Genomic DNA, 15,939 nt, shown 5'->3' with positions numbered 1-15,939 from the left:
AGTGCCTGGCACAAATGATCTCTCTCTCTCGTTTTTTCTAGACAGGGTTTTTCTGTGTAGCCTTGGCTATCCTGGACTCACTTTGTAGGACCAGGTTGGCCTCAAACTCACAGAGATCCACCTGCCTCTGCTTCCCCCAGGGCTGGGATCACAGGTATGTGCCACCGCACCAGGCAGGAAGTGTCTCATGAAGGGCACAAACATCACTATTATAAATTGTTGTTAATTACCAGTAGGAAGAAACAGGTGCAAAACAGGTGGCTGGCAGAATCACTTGAACAATACCAGGTGTCTGAAGGTTCTAGAAAGAATCCTTTTTGCCATCATTTCCACTTTTCGAGGGACCCATGCAGATATGCATGGTGGCCCAGTGCTAAACGGATGTCCTGATGCTGAAGGGGGTCAGGAGGTCCAAATGACATCAGCTCACAGGGACTGGGAATCAAACCAGGGACTAGCAGATGAATGGGTCAAGCTGGACCAGTGAGAATGCCGTAGGGATGTGCAGGCAGAGAGTGACACTCTCTCTCTCTCTCTAGAAACTAGCAACATGGTACCTCCCTGCATGATGAGGTGTCCTGGCAGAGTGAGATCACACCCAACTTGGTGTGACTAAAGCCACTCACCGTGGGATAAGTAAGTCTCTCAGAGGGCGTGTCCTAGGAAACCTCGGGGGCCTCACCTGCATCTCACCCAATACTATTGATCTTCTGTTACACAATAAGCCCGGCATAAAGGCTTATAGGTGTGAGTGTATGAAACTATTCCCCAGCCCACGGAGCAGGCACTGTTACCAGGCCAGCCTGCAGAGCAAAGGAGGTCAGCTCAGAGGGGCAGCCCAGAACCCCGCTCTACTCCTCTCTTGACAGTCTCTGCGTGTCTTCACTATAAATCAAATTTAAAGAAAAACTACAAGCTTAATTTGCTTAGGATGGTCAGTAAGCGTTCCCAAACGTTGCTAACTTTGGAGTGAATTTTAGTGCGTCGCACTCCTTTCTGTCTGTCTTTGCTTTTTGATAGGGGCTGTTATGACAACAGGTCACGGCCTGGGTGGCTCCAGAGCTGAAACTCACTTCCTCACACCTCACACGGGAAACTGACAACAGAGCTACGGCAGGGTGGTTTCTCCAGAGGCCTCCCTCGCTGCTGGGCCTGTGTCTCCCCAGGACTTTCTCTGTGTGGGGCTCTCCCTGTGTGTCACCATTCCTGCTTCTTCTAGGGACCGAAACCAGGTGAAGTCAGGGTCTGCCCTAAAGACCTTATTTTAACATATACTTCTTTAAAACTCTGAGGGCCTGGCCCTTGCTGGTATCTCAGAGGACTCAGCACCCACAGGGTAACTCACAACCACCCACAACTCCGTTTCTGGGGAATCCGATGCCCTGCCTGGTGTCTAAGAGCACTGCACACAGGTGGCTCGAATAACCATATGCAAGTAAACATTCATAAGATAAAATTTAAAACGTCTCACTTTCACGCGCAGTCACATTCTAGCGTGTTAAGTGTGAAAATTCACTATCCATAATTTGGTGATACAGTGTAGCCCATGGCACGATGCCTTAGGATCTCTCTTGTTCTGATAAACGCCACGACCAGAAGCAGCTTGGGGAGGGAAGGGTCTATTTCAGCTTGTGGTCCATCATCCAGAGAAGGCAGGGCGGGAACCCAAGGCAGGAACCTGGAGGCATGTGCGTCAGAGGCCATGGAGGGGTGCTGCTTGCTGGCTGGCTCCTCATGGACCTGCTTTCTAGGACCGTCAGCCCAAGGGTGGCACCACCCACCATGAACTAGGCGCCCCCACATCAATCAAGAAAATGCCCCCAAGGCTTGCCTACCTGTACCAGTCCAGTGAAGGCCTTTTCTCATTGAGGTTCCCTTTATCCAGGCTCTAGCTTGTGTCAAGTTGATGGAAGAGCATCTAGCACAGATTATTTGTACACCCTTATATCTCAAAGCCTTCAGACACAACCAAAGACATGAGGTGCCTTTACCTAAATACTTCCTGGGTGTTTCCTAAAATCATGAACGCTCTCCCACAGCACCACAGAGCAACCACAACAGGGAAACAATGATATCCTGTGAGACCATGGCATTGTCTGCTATGAGCTATCATGCCCTCTAATCTGTCCGTTTGTCCCATGGCTGGTGTCTTAGCTGGGATCACTTAGTAGTGTCTGCCAAGTTTCTCATTGTACAGTTACTATTCTCCTTTTGTAGTTAATAATCAACTCTTTCGGGCCAGTGAGAAAGCTCAGTGTGTAAAAGTACTTGCTGTGCTAGCCTGATGACCAGTGTTTGAGCCCTGGAACCCACGGGGGAAGGAGAGAACTGATTTCTAAACTCTGGCCTTCTGATCTACACACACTTCTGATCTACACACCCACACTCACACACACACACACACACACACACACACACACACACACACCATATACATACAATACTAATAAATAAAATAAAAGCATAAAAATAATAGTTAATAGTTGTCTTGTGGGAAATCACCTTGAAACTATGAGAATCTCCTTTTTAAGGTTTTTTTTCTTTGACTACGTGAGTGTGTGTTTGTGTGTACACATCAGTACAGGTGCCAGCTGGAGGCAGAAGCAGGAAGTGTCAGATGCCCCTGAAGCTCCAGTTACAGGAGGTTGGGAGCCAGCTGATGTGGGTGATGAGAACCTGGCTCCAGTCTTCTGCCTCTAACTGTTGAGCCAACTCTCCAGCCTGGAATAGCCTCTTTTTTATTTTTAAATTTTGTTCATCATCATCATCATCAACATCATCATCATCATCATCATCATTTCTCGCTCCCTCCTTCCCTCTCTCCTTTGTGGTTGTGTGAGACATGCCAAGGTCAGAAGGCAACTTGGTGGGGTCAGTGCTCCTTCTTTGGCCACTGCATGGATTCTGGGGCTTGAACTCCAGTCGTCAAGACTTGCGTCCTTGGGTGGCAAGTGCCTTTACCTGCTGAGTCATCTAGCTGGATTCAAACAATGTGAATATCATGCTTCTTGTTAAACAAACACACCTGCTGATGATCCTTTGCGGAGTGTCTTATGACAGAGGGATGGCTTAATGGTCATTTTCTAACTCCATTGTTCTCTCCGCTTGAGACAAAAAACAAAACAAACAAAACAAAAACAACATTCGGTTCCCCCCACTTTTGTCCATTTTTTTCTCCCAGTGTGAACTCAGTAATTCTCACTTAACAGCTTATGATCCATTGCTGCTCTATTCAAACGCCCAGGTTGTCCCAGACTTGGACGGCTGGAGCTTCCACGGCCTCAAGCCAGAGAGCGCCACTCCACGTTTCTGTTTCTTCAGCTTACAGGAAGGCAATTTATTAACAGAAAATAACCAGAGAAGTCCTGTCCACAGACAGTGACCACAGTGACTTTACTTCCTGTGGGAGTTGTCAGAGGGGCTGAAGGTGACATCCTCAACGGGCTTAACCTTTCATTTCAAGAGGGCAAGAACGCTGAGGTTTGACAGGTCCAGAAGTCCTGTGGCCCAGGGTTTGGTAGAACGGACAACAGTGTGCAATCCTTGGAGCCAACCCCACAGCAGACCTCGTCTTGCTCAGCTTTCACCTTCATTCCACTGGACAAAGGCCTCATTGAAAGATGCAAAGACGTGACAGATAGCAAATAGTTCTCTAGCCAAGGACCTGCTCGTTCTCATTTTCCTTCCCCTTGCAGGGTACCATTTTTGTGCCTGTCTGGGGACTCTGCCCCTGGAAAGAGCGTGAGAAGGCCAGCTCCACTTTTAAATGCAGTGTTGCACAACATCAGCGCTTGGCCATTACCAAAAACGAGGGCTGCTTTTGTGGGCAGTTGGGTGTGGACACTGAGGCCTGACTCTTCTGTCCTCCTAGGCTGAGGATGAGGGTGATGGATCTGGGGTAGGGTCCCCACGTGTCATACAGATCCATTGGATTTCTTCATGAGTTGAGTATTTACTATTTGCCAGACATAGCCTCAGCTCTTTCTGTGTTTGTTTCTTCAAAACAGGGTTTCTCTGTGTAGCCTTGGCTGTTCTGGACTAGCTTTGTGGACCAGGCTGGCCTCGAAATCACAGAGATCCCACAGAGATCCGTCTGCCTCTGCCTCCCCCAGTGCTGGGATTACAAGCATGGGCCGCCGCACCCGGCATCAGAGTTAAGTTGAAAAAAAAAAAAAGTCTTTTTCTTATTTATAACTTTTATGCTTACCTTAAATTTGTTAAGTGTCTGCGTGAGTGCAGGTTTACCACCGTAAGCCTGTGGAGGTCAGAGGTCAGCTTTCAGGAGTCAGTTGTCGCCTCCTGTCCTGTAAGTTGTGGGGAGCGAACCCCGGCCCTCAGAATTAGTGACAGGCACCTTTTTAAACTGCATGGAGGAAGCGGGCGTCACTGGGGCCAGTGGAGGTAAAGCTGACACCCTGTGAAGGCCCAGGGTAGGCGCTCGCTGTGGCTCTGCGCATGCCAACCCACGGCTCACAGGTACAGAGAGGGCACTTCAAACGAGAACGAGACTGGGTGAGATCACCCGGGCAAAGGGTGTAGATCGAAAAGAGGCCAGACAGTAAACTGTAAAGTGAAGCAAGTGACACCTCCACCCACGCCATTCTCGAGAGGTGTCAGGTGAACGCAACCAGAGGACACGGTCCCAGGATGGAGAATCCCAGGCGGACGAGGCTGCGGGCGGGGCCCTAGAGCCGGGCCTAACCGGGGGCGGGGTCTCACTCGGGCGTGGGCGGAGCCTTAGTTCTCCCGGGCCTCTCCGGGGCCGGCTGGAGGCTGGGGCAGTGACGTCACCGCATGACTGGGTTTTTATGAATGAAAGGAATCCTGTGCGTGAGTAATTCCGGGAAGCTCGCCTTACAACTGCGCGCCGCTCCGGCCCCCTGCGCCGCCCGCCCCATAACAAAACTCAGAACGGCGGGGCTCGGAGCCGGGTTCCCAGCGAACTTCGGTCCCGATCGGAGGGGAAAGGGGCCCGAGAGTGACCCGGGACCGCCACCGCGACAGCAGCCGCGACCAGCGCGCGCGGAGCGCCGGGCCTGGGAGAGAACAGTAAGGACGCGTCAGGGACCGAGAGCCCGGAGTGCGCGCTCCGGGTCGTGCCTGGGCCGCGCGTGGGCCCGCGTCCTCGGCGCCCCCTAAGCATCTTGCTCACCGAGGGGCCTCGGAGGGGTTCGCGGGGAGGCGGTACGCGGGCCCGGGAGGAAGCCGGGGCGGAGGCGGGGCGCGCCAGTACGTGACTCGGGGAGAACAGTCCCTGGAGTCGCGCCCAGCCCCGTGTGTGCGCGGTTTGTTTACGTCCCCCGCTGGCGTGCGTGCGCGCGTGTTCCCTGGGGAGCGCCCTGGGTTCCTCGGGCTGCGTGCGCGTCGTGTACCTCGGGGTTTGGGTTTGCGTGTGGCCGCACGCGCTCCCTGGAGACTGACGCTAGCCCGGGACGCCTTGAAGTGAAGGCCGCACCGGTGTCCACTGGAGCAAATGCGGAATAAGAGCCCGAGTGAAGGAAGTGGCTCAGTCCGTGGTCACGCCAGGTCTGGAATTTTTTTTTTCTCCCTCTCCCTCTCCTCCACCCTGCGCCATCCTCCCCCTTTCCCACCAGCCGGTTCTGCCGGGCCCCCGGCTGTCTCCGGAGTTTCCCCTGGTCGGAGCCTTGTGACATCAGTGTTTGTTTCTTACCTAGCGCGGGTGCCTGCAGCCTTAGAATAGAAAAGCGGTGAGCGAGCTAGCCTTCTCCTGGCCACCTGGTGGATCTGGTGCGTGGAAGTTTTTCCTTCGCCCCAGCTCTTCTGTCTGGTTTATCCCTGGACTGGCCCACTCCTCCAGTCTCAGGAGAAACATGGAGGGCCAGAAAGCCTGTGGGCGGAGATCGGGGAAGGCCACGATCCCCAGGCTACTCTGGTGGCTATCGTGGTGGTCTGGGTGTCTGAGGCTTCACCTCCTGGGTCCTAGAGGATGGGGGGAGGCGGCCAGGCCACGCTCCTGGTGGTTTCAGTTCTCAGGCTGACTCGTTAGACTGGACTTCTGTGTGGACTGGTGGACCCCAGGGCTAATTAAAGACTGGGTCAGCTGGCACACCTGGAGGCCAGCCTGGGCCAGCAAGATCGGCAGGCGGTGCTAATCCCGGATCCCGGAGGGGAGGTTAATGTGGGAGGGGAGCGCTGCGAGAAAACACCTGTGTAGGCCGGCAACCTGAGGGAGGGCTGGTTCTGGGAACCCGGTGATCCTACTCAGATTTACCCTCTTGCGTGTACACCAGCATGAGGCTTCTAAAACCCAAGGAGGTGGCAACTGAGCTTGCTAGGGGGCGGAATCAATGATATTTTAACTCTGAGCCCAGTGAGCCCGGCTGCCATTATGGGGACTCCGGTGTCCCTGTCTGCAGCAGGACGGCAGGAGAGCCATGGTTCTGGTAGCTGCGATGCGCAGCCTGTTTTCCAGGGCGATCTGGAAAAAGCAGAGCCAATCCCAAGGCCTGGGGCTGGCGGTGTATGTAGAGTTGGTGGTTGGAGGTTTGCAGCCAGGACCACAGGACCTGGTGGGTCCATCCTCAGACCTGATCAGGAAACATCCCCCAGTAGGGCTGGGGGTCAGAGATGAGGGGTAGTAGTAGCTAACTGACCCACTGACAGACGGGCAGACGGAAACTCAGCATTGAAATGTTCTGTTTTCCCTTGGATCCGCAGAGATCTGCCGAGGCCCAGCATCCCTAGATCATGGACTCTTTTTTTTTTTTTTTTTTTTTGTCTGCATGTCTGTGTTTGCTCCGTGTGTATGCCTGGGGCCAGCAGAGGTCAGAAGAGGGTCTTGGATCCCTTGGAATTGTAGTTATGGACAGCTGTGAGCCATCATGTGGGTGCTGGGAACTAAATCCTGGTCGTCCTCTGCGGGAGCAACAAGTGCTTTTCGCCACCGAGCCATCTCTCCACTTTATTCTTGAGGGGAGGATGGACATGCCCTCATCGGGGCAGGGAGGTGGGACGGTGGGACCTTCACCCATGGCTGTGGTAGTGCGGGGATGCTGGCTCCCATCTTAGCCTTGCACAGCCACTGGGCCAGACGCTGGGGATGAGACAGACAGACCCAGAGACTGCCTTCTGGGGCAGAAGGTAAAGGAGCCAAAGAAATCAATGCAGAGCAGCTGCTAAGATGGGTGGCCTGAAGGGAAAGTCAGCTGGCCTAAGCTGGCTCCTACTTTAGTCAGTGCAATCATGGAAGGTTTCCCTGGGGAGGAGGCTAGAAAGCAGGTGGCTGGTGGTGGCTGTGGAACCCAGAGGACAAGGGCTATGATTCCTCTTTGGGCCTTCAGGGCTCAACCTGGGGGTGGGGTGGGGATAGCTGGCACACAGTAGGTGCTTTGTGGATATGTGGATAGTTGAGGAAGTGAGCAATGGGCCTATGTCCCTTGAGCTCAGTGATGGGGATAGAAAGAGGACTTGGGGTCCAGGGAAGCGGAAAGCAAGACTGTGGGCCCGAGGAGGCTTGAAGGAATCTTCCCCCAAATGAGCAGGTCTTCAGGGTGCAGGTGAGTTTCTGTTTCACACACACACACACACACACACACACACACACACACACACACATCTTCCTTTTGGCCAGAAGTCGTTAGGGAATCCAGCCTACTTTTTTTTCCCCCAAAGATCTTTTTTTTTTTTTTTTTGAAACTCACTTTTCATTTAAGTAGGCATTTGTGCCTTAGTGAATTTTTGTGTTCCACATGCGTGCAGTTGGCTGTGGAGGTCAAAGGGTGCTAGGCCCCTGAAACTGTAGTTACAGGCGGGTATGATCCGCTTGACATGGTACTGAGGACAGAACGCAGGTCCTCTGCAAGAGCAGCAAGTGCTCCTAACCACTGAGCCATCTCTCTAGCCCGATCTTTGCTTTTGTTTTGTTTTGTTTTTGACATAGGGTCTTATGTAGCCTGAGCTGGCGGTGAACTTCTGGTGTTCCCATCTCTGCCTCCTGAGGGTTGCGATCATGGTGTCCGTGACCACACCCAGCTAACACAAAGGTCTTGAAACATGCCAAACATGGTCAAGTTTGTAATAGTGACCCCTTTTGACGCTATCGGAGGTGGAGGCAGAGGAGGGGGCAGGGCAGCGGTGAGGCCACTGTGGTCTTGGTATCGATGGAAGAGGAAGTGGCCCCTAGCCGTGCAGGTGGAGGAGAAAGGAGGTCAGCTCTCATGCCTCTGCCTCCAGGAGGCCCTCCCTGGTTTCCTTTCCTTTCCTCCAGTGCCTCCACCCTGCTGGAGTTTTATGCAGGGCCAGAATCTGACACTGTACACCCAGACATTGCCTTTGCTGGGCGGTACCTCAGGCTCAGGGGAGGTTGGGCACGTTGGGAAATCCGGGCCCGGAGAAAGGGAGTGACGACCTGAAGTCACACGGTGACAGTGTGGGTAGCAGGATGGGGCTGGAAGGCCAGGCTGCTGCTTCCCTACACTGCTCAGTCCTCTCAGGCTTGCGCCCTTCCAGCAGGGAGGAGGCGCCCCGTGCTCGCTGCCAAGACCCAGGCAAACACATTTTTTCCCTCTGTCCTCACCAAGTAAGCACTGTGGCTCGGCAGCCAGAGAGGAACCCATGCCAGTGGGTGGGCCGTCTGCAGCATGTCTCCGGTGTTCAGCAAGGGGCCAGCGACAGGGACAGGAAGGCCATGGCCCCTGGCGGGGCAGCCGTCATGTACCCGGGAATGAGCTCACTCCTGGGTCTCCAAAGAATACTAGGAACCTCAGACCCGGAGTTGGCCCTGCTGGCTTCCCCAGGAAGAAGAGAAGCCTTGAGGGTGGGGTCCCTGGGTCGGGCGGACTGATGGCAGTGGGATATCCGTGCTCTGTGTGCTATAGAGACTGGGGCCTGCTGCTGGAAGCTGGAAGCCAGAAGTGATGGGAAAATCCCCCCTTCTTGTGTCGGGACATTCCCTGTGTGCCTGGCTGACTGCTGAGCTAGGACATTCCTGAGCAGATGTGGGCCCACTCGGACTTCCAGGATGCCACTGAGGGGCCTGAGGCTAGAATGGGGGCTGGCGGGACAGAGGAGGATGGCCAGCTCCCAGCCTTCCCAGGGCCAGCCGAACACTCACTGTCTATAAAGAGCATGGCTGCAGTCCCATCTCTTGGGGAAGCAGGGGAGGCTGGCCGTGTGGAGAGGGATTCTGAGGCCATGTGAAGAAAACAGGGAGGTTTTGAACGACCGAGGGGGGGGGGCGGTGTTTCATCTCTGGAAACAAGTGACAGGTCAAAGCTGTCTGTGCTCAGCCAACCAAGTCCGACCCTGACTTGACCTAAGAACGCCTGCATTTTACACACTGACCCCAGTCTACAAATGGGGAGAACAGGGTCAGGGAGGACTGCTGAGCCGTGAGGAGCCGGGCTATGCTGCCAGCATTCTGGACCAAGCACTGCATCCCAGGACTCAGCAGGCCCTTAGTTAACCCATTCAGGGAGAGACCCTTTCTTCCACCGGGTCTTTTGACTGAGCAGTTATCCACACTCCCAGCACCCCCCCCCCCCCAGATCCACACAACTGGCAAGAAGGCCTGGAAATGTAGGGTTGGTGTCACTCACACGACCCATCTTTCGCCAGCCTAACCCAGGTCCTGGCACAACACAGGCGAAGCTGCTCCCTCTTCACAGAGGCGAGGAAACAGGACTCAGAGAAGGAGTTGTGCAGAGGCCATACCGTGAGGAGGAGGTAGCTGGCTTCAGTCCTGGGCACTGCCTGCCCTGTGTGGCTGTGTCCCCTCTGCCCACCTCTCTGGGCATTACTTGACAGGGTTATCAGGAAGACTATGAAGATGATGGTAGGAAGTGATTGAGAGTCAGTCCTGAAGCCAGTGGGTGGGTAGTGGTGCATGCACCTCCCAGCATTCGGGAGGCCAGGGCAGGCAGATCTCTGAGTGTGAGGCCAGCCTGGTCTACAGAGCATGCTCCAGGGTAGCAGGACACAAAGAATCCTGTCTCAAGGGGGGAGAGGGGAGGTCAGTCCCTAGATTTCATGGGTGTCGGAATTCTGCCCCCATTGCAGACAGGGGGCCGTGTGGCTTCTATCAAGTGACTACCTTGGGGTGGTCTCTAGTAGGTGGTCTTTCTACATGCAATTCTCTAGGTGACTCTGGCTTGCTCTGCTAGGGCCTCAGAGCCAGCTGCAGCCCTGACACCTGGTAAGGCCCAGCAGTTTTACTGAGTTCCCAGATGTTCTCTGCCCCTCTGTTTACATGACAAGCGTCCACTAAAACTGTGGAAGAAACTGTCTCACGCTACAGGTGGGATGGTAGCGACCCACCGGCTGTCTGCTGGAGAGAGAAGCAGCTCTCCCCAGGTCGCACAGCCTGGAGAAAACTCTGGGCTTGCCTCCCGGCCAGTGCCCCTTTCCCTGTTTCCCATGCCCTGATCTAGGCCAAAGGTCACATGGGTGGGGGTCCCTGTGCTGGCTCCAATTCTCCTGGCCCCTGTGTCCTCTGCCCCACAGGGAGGCAGATGACAAGGAGAAGGACGAGGAGGCTACCAACAGGTTTCACTCACACTGCGTTCCCCTAAGCTGGTCTTGGAACTTGCCTGGGACACCAACCAGCTGGGTCACCATGACAGAGTTTCCAACCAATCCTCCCCTCCCCCCGTCCCAAACACACACACTGCATGCTCCCTGCTCCTGTCGGGCCATGGCTGGGCAGCCTCAAACATCCAGGGCTGAATCAGCTGTCTGGTATAGGGACAACGAGGAAATAGATAGTCACACCACCGAGGGAGACAGGCTGGGGGACAGAGGGCACCTAGCAAGACCTATGGGTCAGGGAGGGTTTCCTACGGTTGGAACAGAGGGTGATTAGGAACCTGGCAGACAGACTGAGGAGGAAGATGGTGTCAGAGGGTGGGGGTGGTCTGGAGGTGAGAGGGCAAGAGTGGGAGAGAGGAAGTGAAAGAGATTCCTTCAGGCTAGAGGCAGAATGGAGGGAGGCGGGCTAGTGGAAGCAGGGTGCGGCTGGGCACAGGGCCTGACTGGAGCAGTGCAAGGCTGTCTGGACTCTTGTGGCTGATACTGATCAATGAGACCTATGGGAGGTGTCCATGTGGGCCGAGGCATGTGAGATTTTCTCAGTGGACAGGTACCACCCCGACCCAGCTCCCTGGTGTGTGACTCAGGCAGGGGACTGTTAAAAAAGAAATGCCGCTGCGACCAGGCAGAGTAGCCCATACCTGGAATCCCACTATGGTAACGGAGGTAACGGAGGCAGGAGGATCTTAGGTTCTAAGCGCTCCTGTAAAGTCAAGTGGAATCCTTCACCCAGAATCAGCACCGGAGCCTAGAACTGCCCAAGCCCTGGTCCAGTCCCCAGGTGCAGCTTTTTCCAGCTACCTCGTAAGAGGCATGGTGGCTTTTTGATCTGTAGATACAGGGTCTTGCTCTATCATCCAGCCTGGGCTTGAACTTGATATGTAGCCAAGGATGAACCAATGATCCTCCTGCTTCAGCCTCCCCAACCCTGGGATTACAGGCTGTGTGTCACGCCTGCCCTGGTGGCTCTTTTTAAATTTTGTTTTGATTATTTTGAAACGGTCTCATGTAACCCAGGCTGGCTTTGAATTCGTGACCTAAGAGTAACCTGAACTTCTGACCCTCCTGTCTATCTCCTGAGTGCTGGGATCCCTGGCCTGTGCCTTAGTCCCCAGTAGACACCATTAGACCCTGCTAACCCCAGGGCCACAGTAGCTGTTTCAGTCAAAACAGCGTTTTCAATGTCCAGCTTCCCTTTCCTGCCCCGCCCCTTCCTGCTGACTGAGCGGCTAGAGCCCTGACCTGGTGGGAGTTCCTCACAAGCCCCAGACTGTCTCCACCTTGGCCTGACTCACACCGAGAATCCCACGGTTGCCACGGGAGCATCTTCTCATCTTCAGGGTTGAGAGCACTGTTCTCAACCCTGGGGAAACCATAGGGTACTCGACAGGGTCCCGTCCCCCCTCCCCCCTCCCCCTGCTGTTGGAGAGGGGACATCAGAGGGCAGATGCTGCATGCGAGTGAGTGTGACAGAGGCTCAGCGTGAGACGTGGGGGTTAAGCATGCAGGGTGTGAGTGTGTGTGGAGGCCAGAGGTTGGCGCTGTGTCTTCCTTGATTGCTTGTGGCCTTATATGAACATGGAGCTCCTGGTCCCGCTAGCCTAGCCAGCCAGCTTGCTCTGGGGATCCCATCTCCAGCCCTGTCCATGCTGGGATTACAGGTGGGGTACCACACTCACCCAGCATTTACATGGCTCTTGGGAGCCAAACTCTGGACCTCTCACTCGTCCTCTTAAATTCTCAATACTTAACTTTTATTTCCTTTGTATGAGTGTTTCACATGCGTTCAATCCCCAGTACAAACAGAAAGGGAGAGGGCTGGAGAGATGGCTCCGAGGTTAAGAGCTCACCGTTAACAGCACTTGTGTAACAGGGTCTCCTGTAACCCAGGCTGGCCTCAAACTTGCTGTGTAGCCAACACTGGCCTTGAAGTCTTTCCTCTACCTCTTGAGTGCTGGGATAAGGTGTTCGTCATCACATTAGTTTCCCTCCCTCAGTCTTTAGTCACCTGTCTCCTCAGTGCCAGGTACATGGCAAACTGCAGCTAATCAGGAAATGGTCGCTGAGGGAATGCAAGGCTCCCAGGATCATAAGAAGAAGGCTCTGGGGACCAGTGGGCTGGCTTTAGGCTAGCAGATGGCTGCTATTCCCTCTACGGCAGTGGTTCTTAACGTGTGGGTTGAATGACCCTTTTACAGGGGGTCACATATCAGATACCCCGCGTATCAGATATTCACACTACAATTCATAACGTGGCAAAATTAACAGTTAGGAAGTAGCAATGAAAATAATCGTATGGTGGGGGGAGGGGTCACCACAACGTGAAGAAAGATATGAAAGGGTCTCGGCATTAGGAAGTTGCAAACCATTGCTCCAGGACCATGCTGAATCGCTGCTGGTGGGCAGATCTTGGGCAGTTGGGGAAGCCTTTCTAAAACACGACCTTGGACAAATGCTGCTGGAAAGGAGGCTTGGGCGCTGCATCCTGAGGGGGTACCGATAGACTTTGGACTTGACGGGGTGCTCATTGACCTACACACACATGCTTTGGGCACGTTTCTATAGACAGCCTGTAACCCCAGCATTCAAGAGGCAGAGGCAGAAGCACAGTGAGTTCGAGGCCAGTCTGGGCAAATGACAAAGGTGACATGGCTCTGTGGGTAACGGGGCTTCTGCCACCAAGCCTCAGGATCAGAGCTGGATCCCCTAGAACACGCAGGTGGAAGGAAAAAACCGATGCCTGGGTATCATCCTCTGACCTCCACACAACTGTCAAATGGCGTGGCCCTGGTGTGCCAGACTGACACACGTAAATGTGGTAAAAAAATATTGAAACAAACCCAAAACACGCGTGCCCTGTGCCTGGGGGGGAAAGGGTGAGTGCGGGGACCGCCCACTCTCTCAGCTCACATTTGCTGAGTACCTAGTGCATGCATGCTGACCTTGGTGTGGCGAGGCCGTGGTGAAACTGGCACTTTGCTGGAGAAGGGGGTGGGAGGGACAGACCGTCACCTGGGGTGGGAGGTGGTCAAAGAGGAGGTCATCTCCTAAAAAGAAAAGGTCATCTGGGCAAAGACCAGATGAGGCGTCACTTTGGGGAGCTGGGGCAGCAAGAGCAAAGGCTGGACTGTTGGGGTCAGAGGAAGTTGGTATGAATTCTGAGATAGGCGCCTTGAATGCTGGGGTATGGAGATTGATTTTTATCCTAAGCAAGAACGTGAACAAACCAACCGAGGTGACCTTGAACTTCTCTCCGTCCTAGGCCTCCAGCCCTGAGGGCACCTACTGCGAAAATGTCCGTGGATCCCTTGTCCAGCAAAGCCCTGAAGGTGAGGCGCTAGCGCCTGCGGTCTTTCTCTGCTTCTGCTCCTGGTCGAGTAGCGACATCTCAATTCCCCTTTCCTTCCTGGAAGCCCCAAAAGGGGACTCAGCAGCGACAGGAGCAGGCCACTTCCCATCATGCCCGCTTCCCCCATTGCAAGGGGCTTTCCAGGCTGAGTCTCTCAGCTGGGGTCCAGGATTTGACGCTTGGTTAGTTTGAGCCCCCGGGGTAGACTCCTGTGCTAGCTCACCTTCGGGGTCTTAACTCAAGTCCAGAAAGCGCCAAAACAGGGAGGAGGGGCGTAGGGTGGGGGGTGCACACCGGGAAGTGGGGCGGCATCCCCAGCCCGGGCTGCGTGCCTCAGTTTCCCCCCTCGGTCCTCAGGTCAAGCGAGAACTGAGTGAGAACACGCCGCACCTGTCGGACGAGGCGCTGATGGGGCTGTCTGTGCGCGAGCTGAACCGCAACCTGCGCGGGCTGTCGGCGGAGGAGGTGACGCGGCTGAAGCAGCGGCGCCGCACCCTCAAGAACCGCGGCTACGCGGCCAGCTGCCGCGTGAAGCGCGTGTGCCAGAAGGAGGAGCTGCAGAAGCAGAAGTCCGAGCTGGAGCGCGAGGTGGACAAGCTGGCGCGCGAGAACGCCGCCATGCGCCTGGAGCTCGACGCGCTGCGCGGCAAGTGCGAGGCGCTGCAGGGCTTCGCGCGCTCCGTGGCCGCGGCCCGTGGCCCCGCCGCGCTGGTGGCGCCCGCCAGCGTCATCACCATCGTCAAGTCGACGCCAGGCCCCGCCCCTGCGCCCGCCCCCGCCCCCTGCTCCTAGTACCCGCCGCCTCCCTACCCCCCCCTCCGAAAAACTCCCCTCGGACCCGACTTCCTTCCCAGAATGCCAGAGTGCCTTCCTCTCCCGGTCCGTTTCTCTGCCACCGGTCTGTTTCTCTGCCACCGCCACCCACTGTGGTGACTTCACATTCCTTTCCTGGGCTCTTTCTAGCTCTTGCAGCCCTCCCTCCCCGCCAAGACTGGGATCTGATGGCCCTGGGGAGGGGCAACCTTGCTAAGTTCGGGGAGGGGGGGCGATTTGGGGTTCTGGGTTTCCCTGGGCTGGAAGTCTGTCCTCAGATTGGACGGAAGGGGATGTGGAAATGGCCCGGAGAAGGGCTGGTGGGAGAAGCTTTGGAATGTACCAGTATGCCCTTCCTCGACCCTCTCAGGACTAGGTGTGGCCTTGTGGGGTTGCCTCCTGAGAGGCAGAACTCCAGAGGCCTCCCAACTCTGCTTTGGACCTGGGAATGTCGGGCTTTCCCAAGCTAAGTAAGCTCAGTTGACAGATGGCGAAGCAGTAGGGCCTTGTCAACCCAAGGCCACTCAGCGCTGAGTAGTTGAGCTGCAAGCCCAAATGGGGCCTCTCCCAGCTGCCCTAAGGAACATTCCAAGCATGGATTTCACGGGGGAGGGGGGACCAGTACACAGGGACTTAACAGAGTGGCAGGAGAGCCTCGCTGGTCCGGGAGACAGCTGTCTATGGGATGGGGAAAGAGAAGGTGAAGGAGAGAGGAGGTGACACGGCAGATGAGGCGAGGAGCTGGCCAGCCAGAGAAGGGGCAATGGAGGTGACCACTGTGGTAGGTAGAGGCAGACACTACAGACCTGAAGTGGGGATTGGAGGGGGGGGTCCCTTGGAATTAAGGCTTCCGCTTTGGTCTGGAGTCTCCGTGGTGGAGTCGGGGCTCATCATTGTACCCCTGGGAAGTCCAGCCCTAGCCCCTCCCCAACACTGTATACAGCTGACCCCTCCACACTATTTATTGCACGAATCTAAGTTATTCTGGCCAGCCAGAGCCCAGCGCCTCTTCCCTGGGAAACATACGGGCCCTGAGCTGGACTTTTATTTTATATCTACAAATAAATCACATTTAATCTTATATTTAGGGAAAGCTGGATGGCAGCAATAAGGTTTTTTAAATTGCCCAGCTCCCAGAGTTTATTTATTTTGATGTAAAGTGTGCCAGTTATCTGCCTTGAGTATTTTGTAGACTTTCTGAATAAAGTCGAGTTCTCTTTTTCCACAGAGAA

At 55.0% G+C, this 15,939-nt stretch overlaps 1 protein-coding gene across 2 annotated transcripts; it reads left to right on the top strand.

Annotated features, from left to right (window-relative positions):
* Positions 1 to 4,813: 4,813 nt before the first annotated feature.
* Maff (MAF bZIP transcription factor F) lies at positions 4,814 to 15,939 on the top strand. 2 transcript variants are annotated; one of them, XM_060389050.1, is made up of 3 exons: positions 4,814 to 5,049; positions 13,808 to 13,874; positions 14,252 to 15,939. In XM_060389050.1, exons 2-3 carry the CDS (start codon positions 13,839 to 13,841, stop codon positions 14,684 to 14,686), a joined length of 471 nt encoding a protein of 156 aa, XP_060245033.1. In that variant the 5' UTR covers positions 4,814 to 5,049; positions 13,808 to 13,838; the 3' UTR covers positions 14,687 to 15,939. The 2 variants fall into 2 exon arrangements, with proteins under 2 accessions (XP_060245033.1, XP_021517277.2); XM_021661602.2 differs by lacking the exon at positions 4,814 to 5,049 and adding an exon at positions 5,140 to 5,526.

The sequence above is a fragment of the Meriones unguiculatus genome, chromosome 8 (assembly GCF_030254825.1).
Source record: "Meriones unguiculatus strain TT.TT164.6M chromosome 8, Bangor_MerUng_6.1, whole genome shotgun sequence".
Taxonomy (NCBI): domain Eukaryota; kingdom Metazoa; phylum Chordata; class Mammalia; order Rodentia; family Muridae; genus Meriones; species Meriones unguiculatus.
Note: the sequence above shows the minus strand (reverse complement) of the source record. Positions and strands in the feature narration are given on the sequence as shown.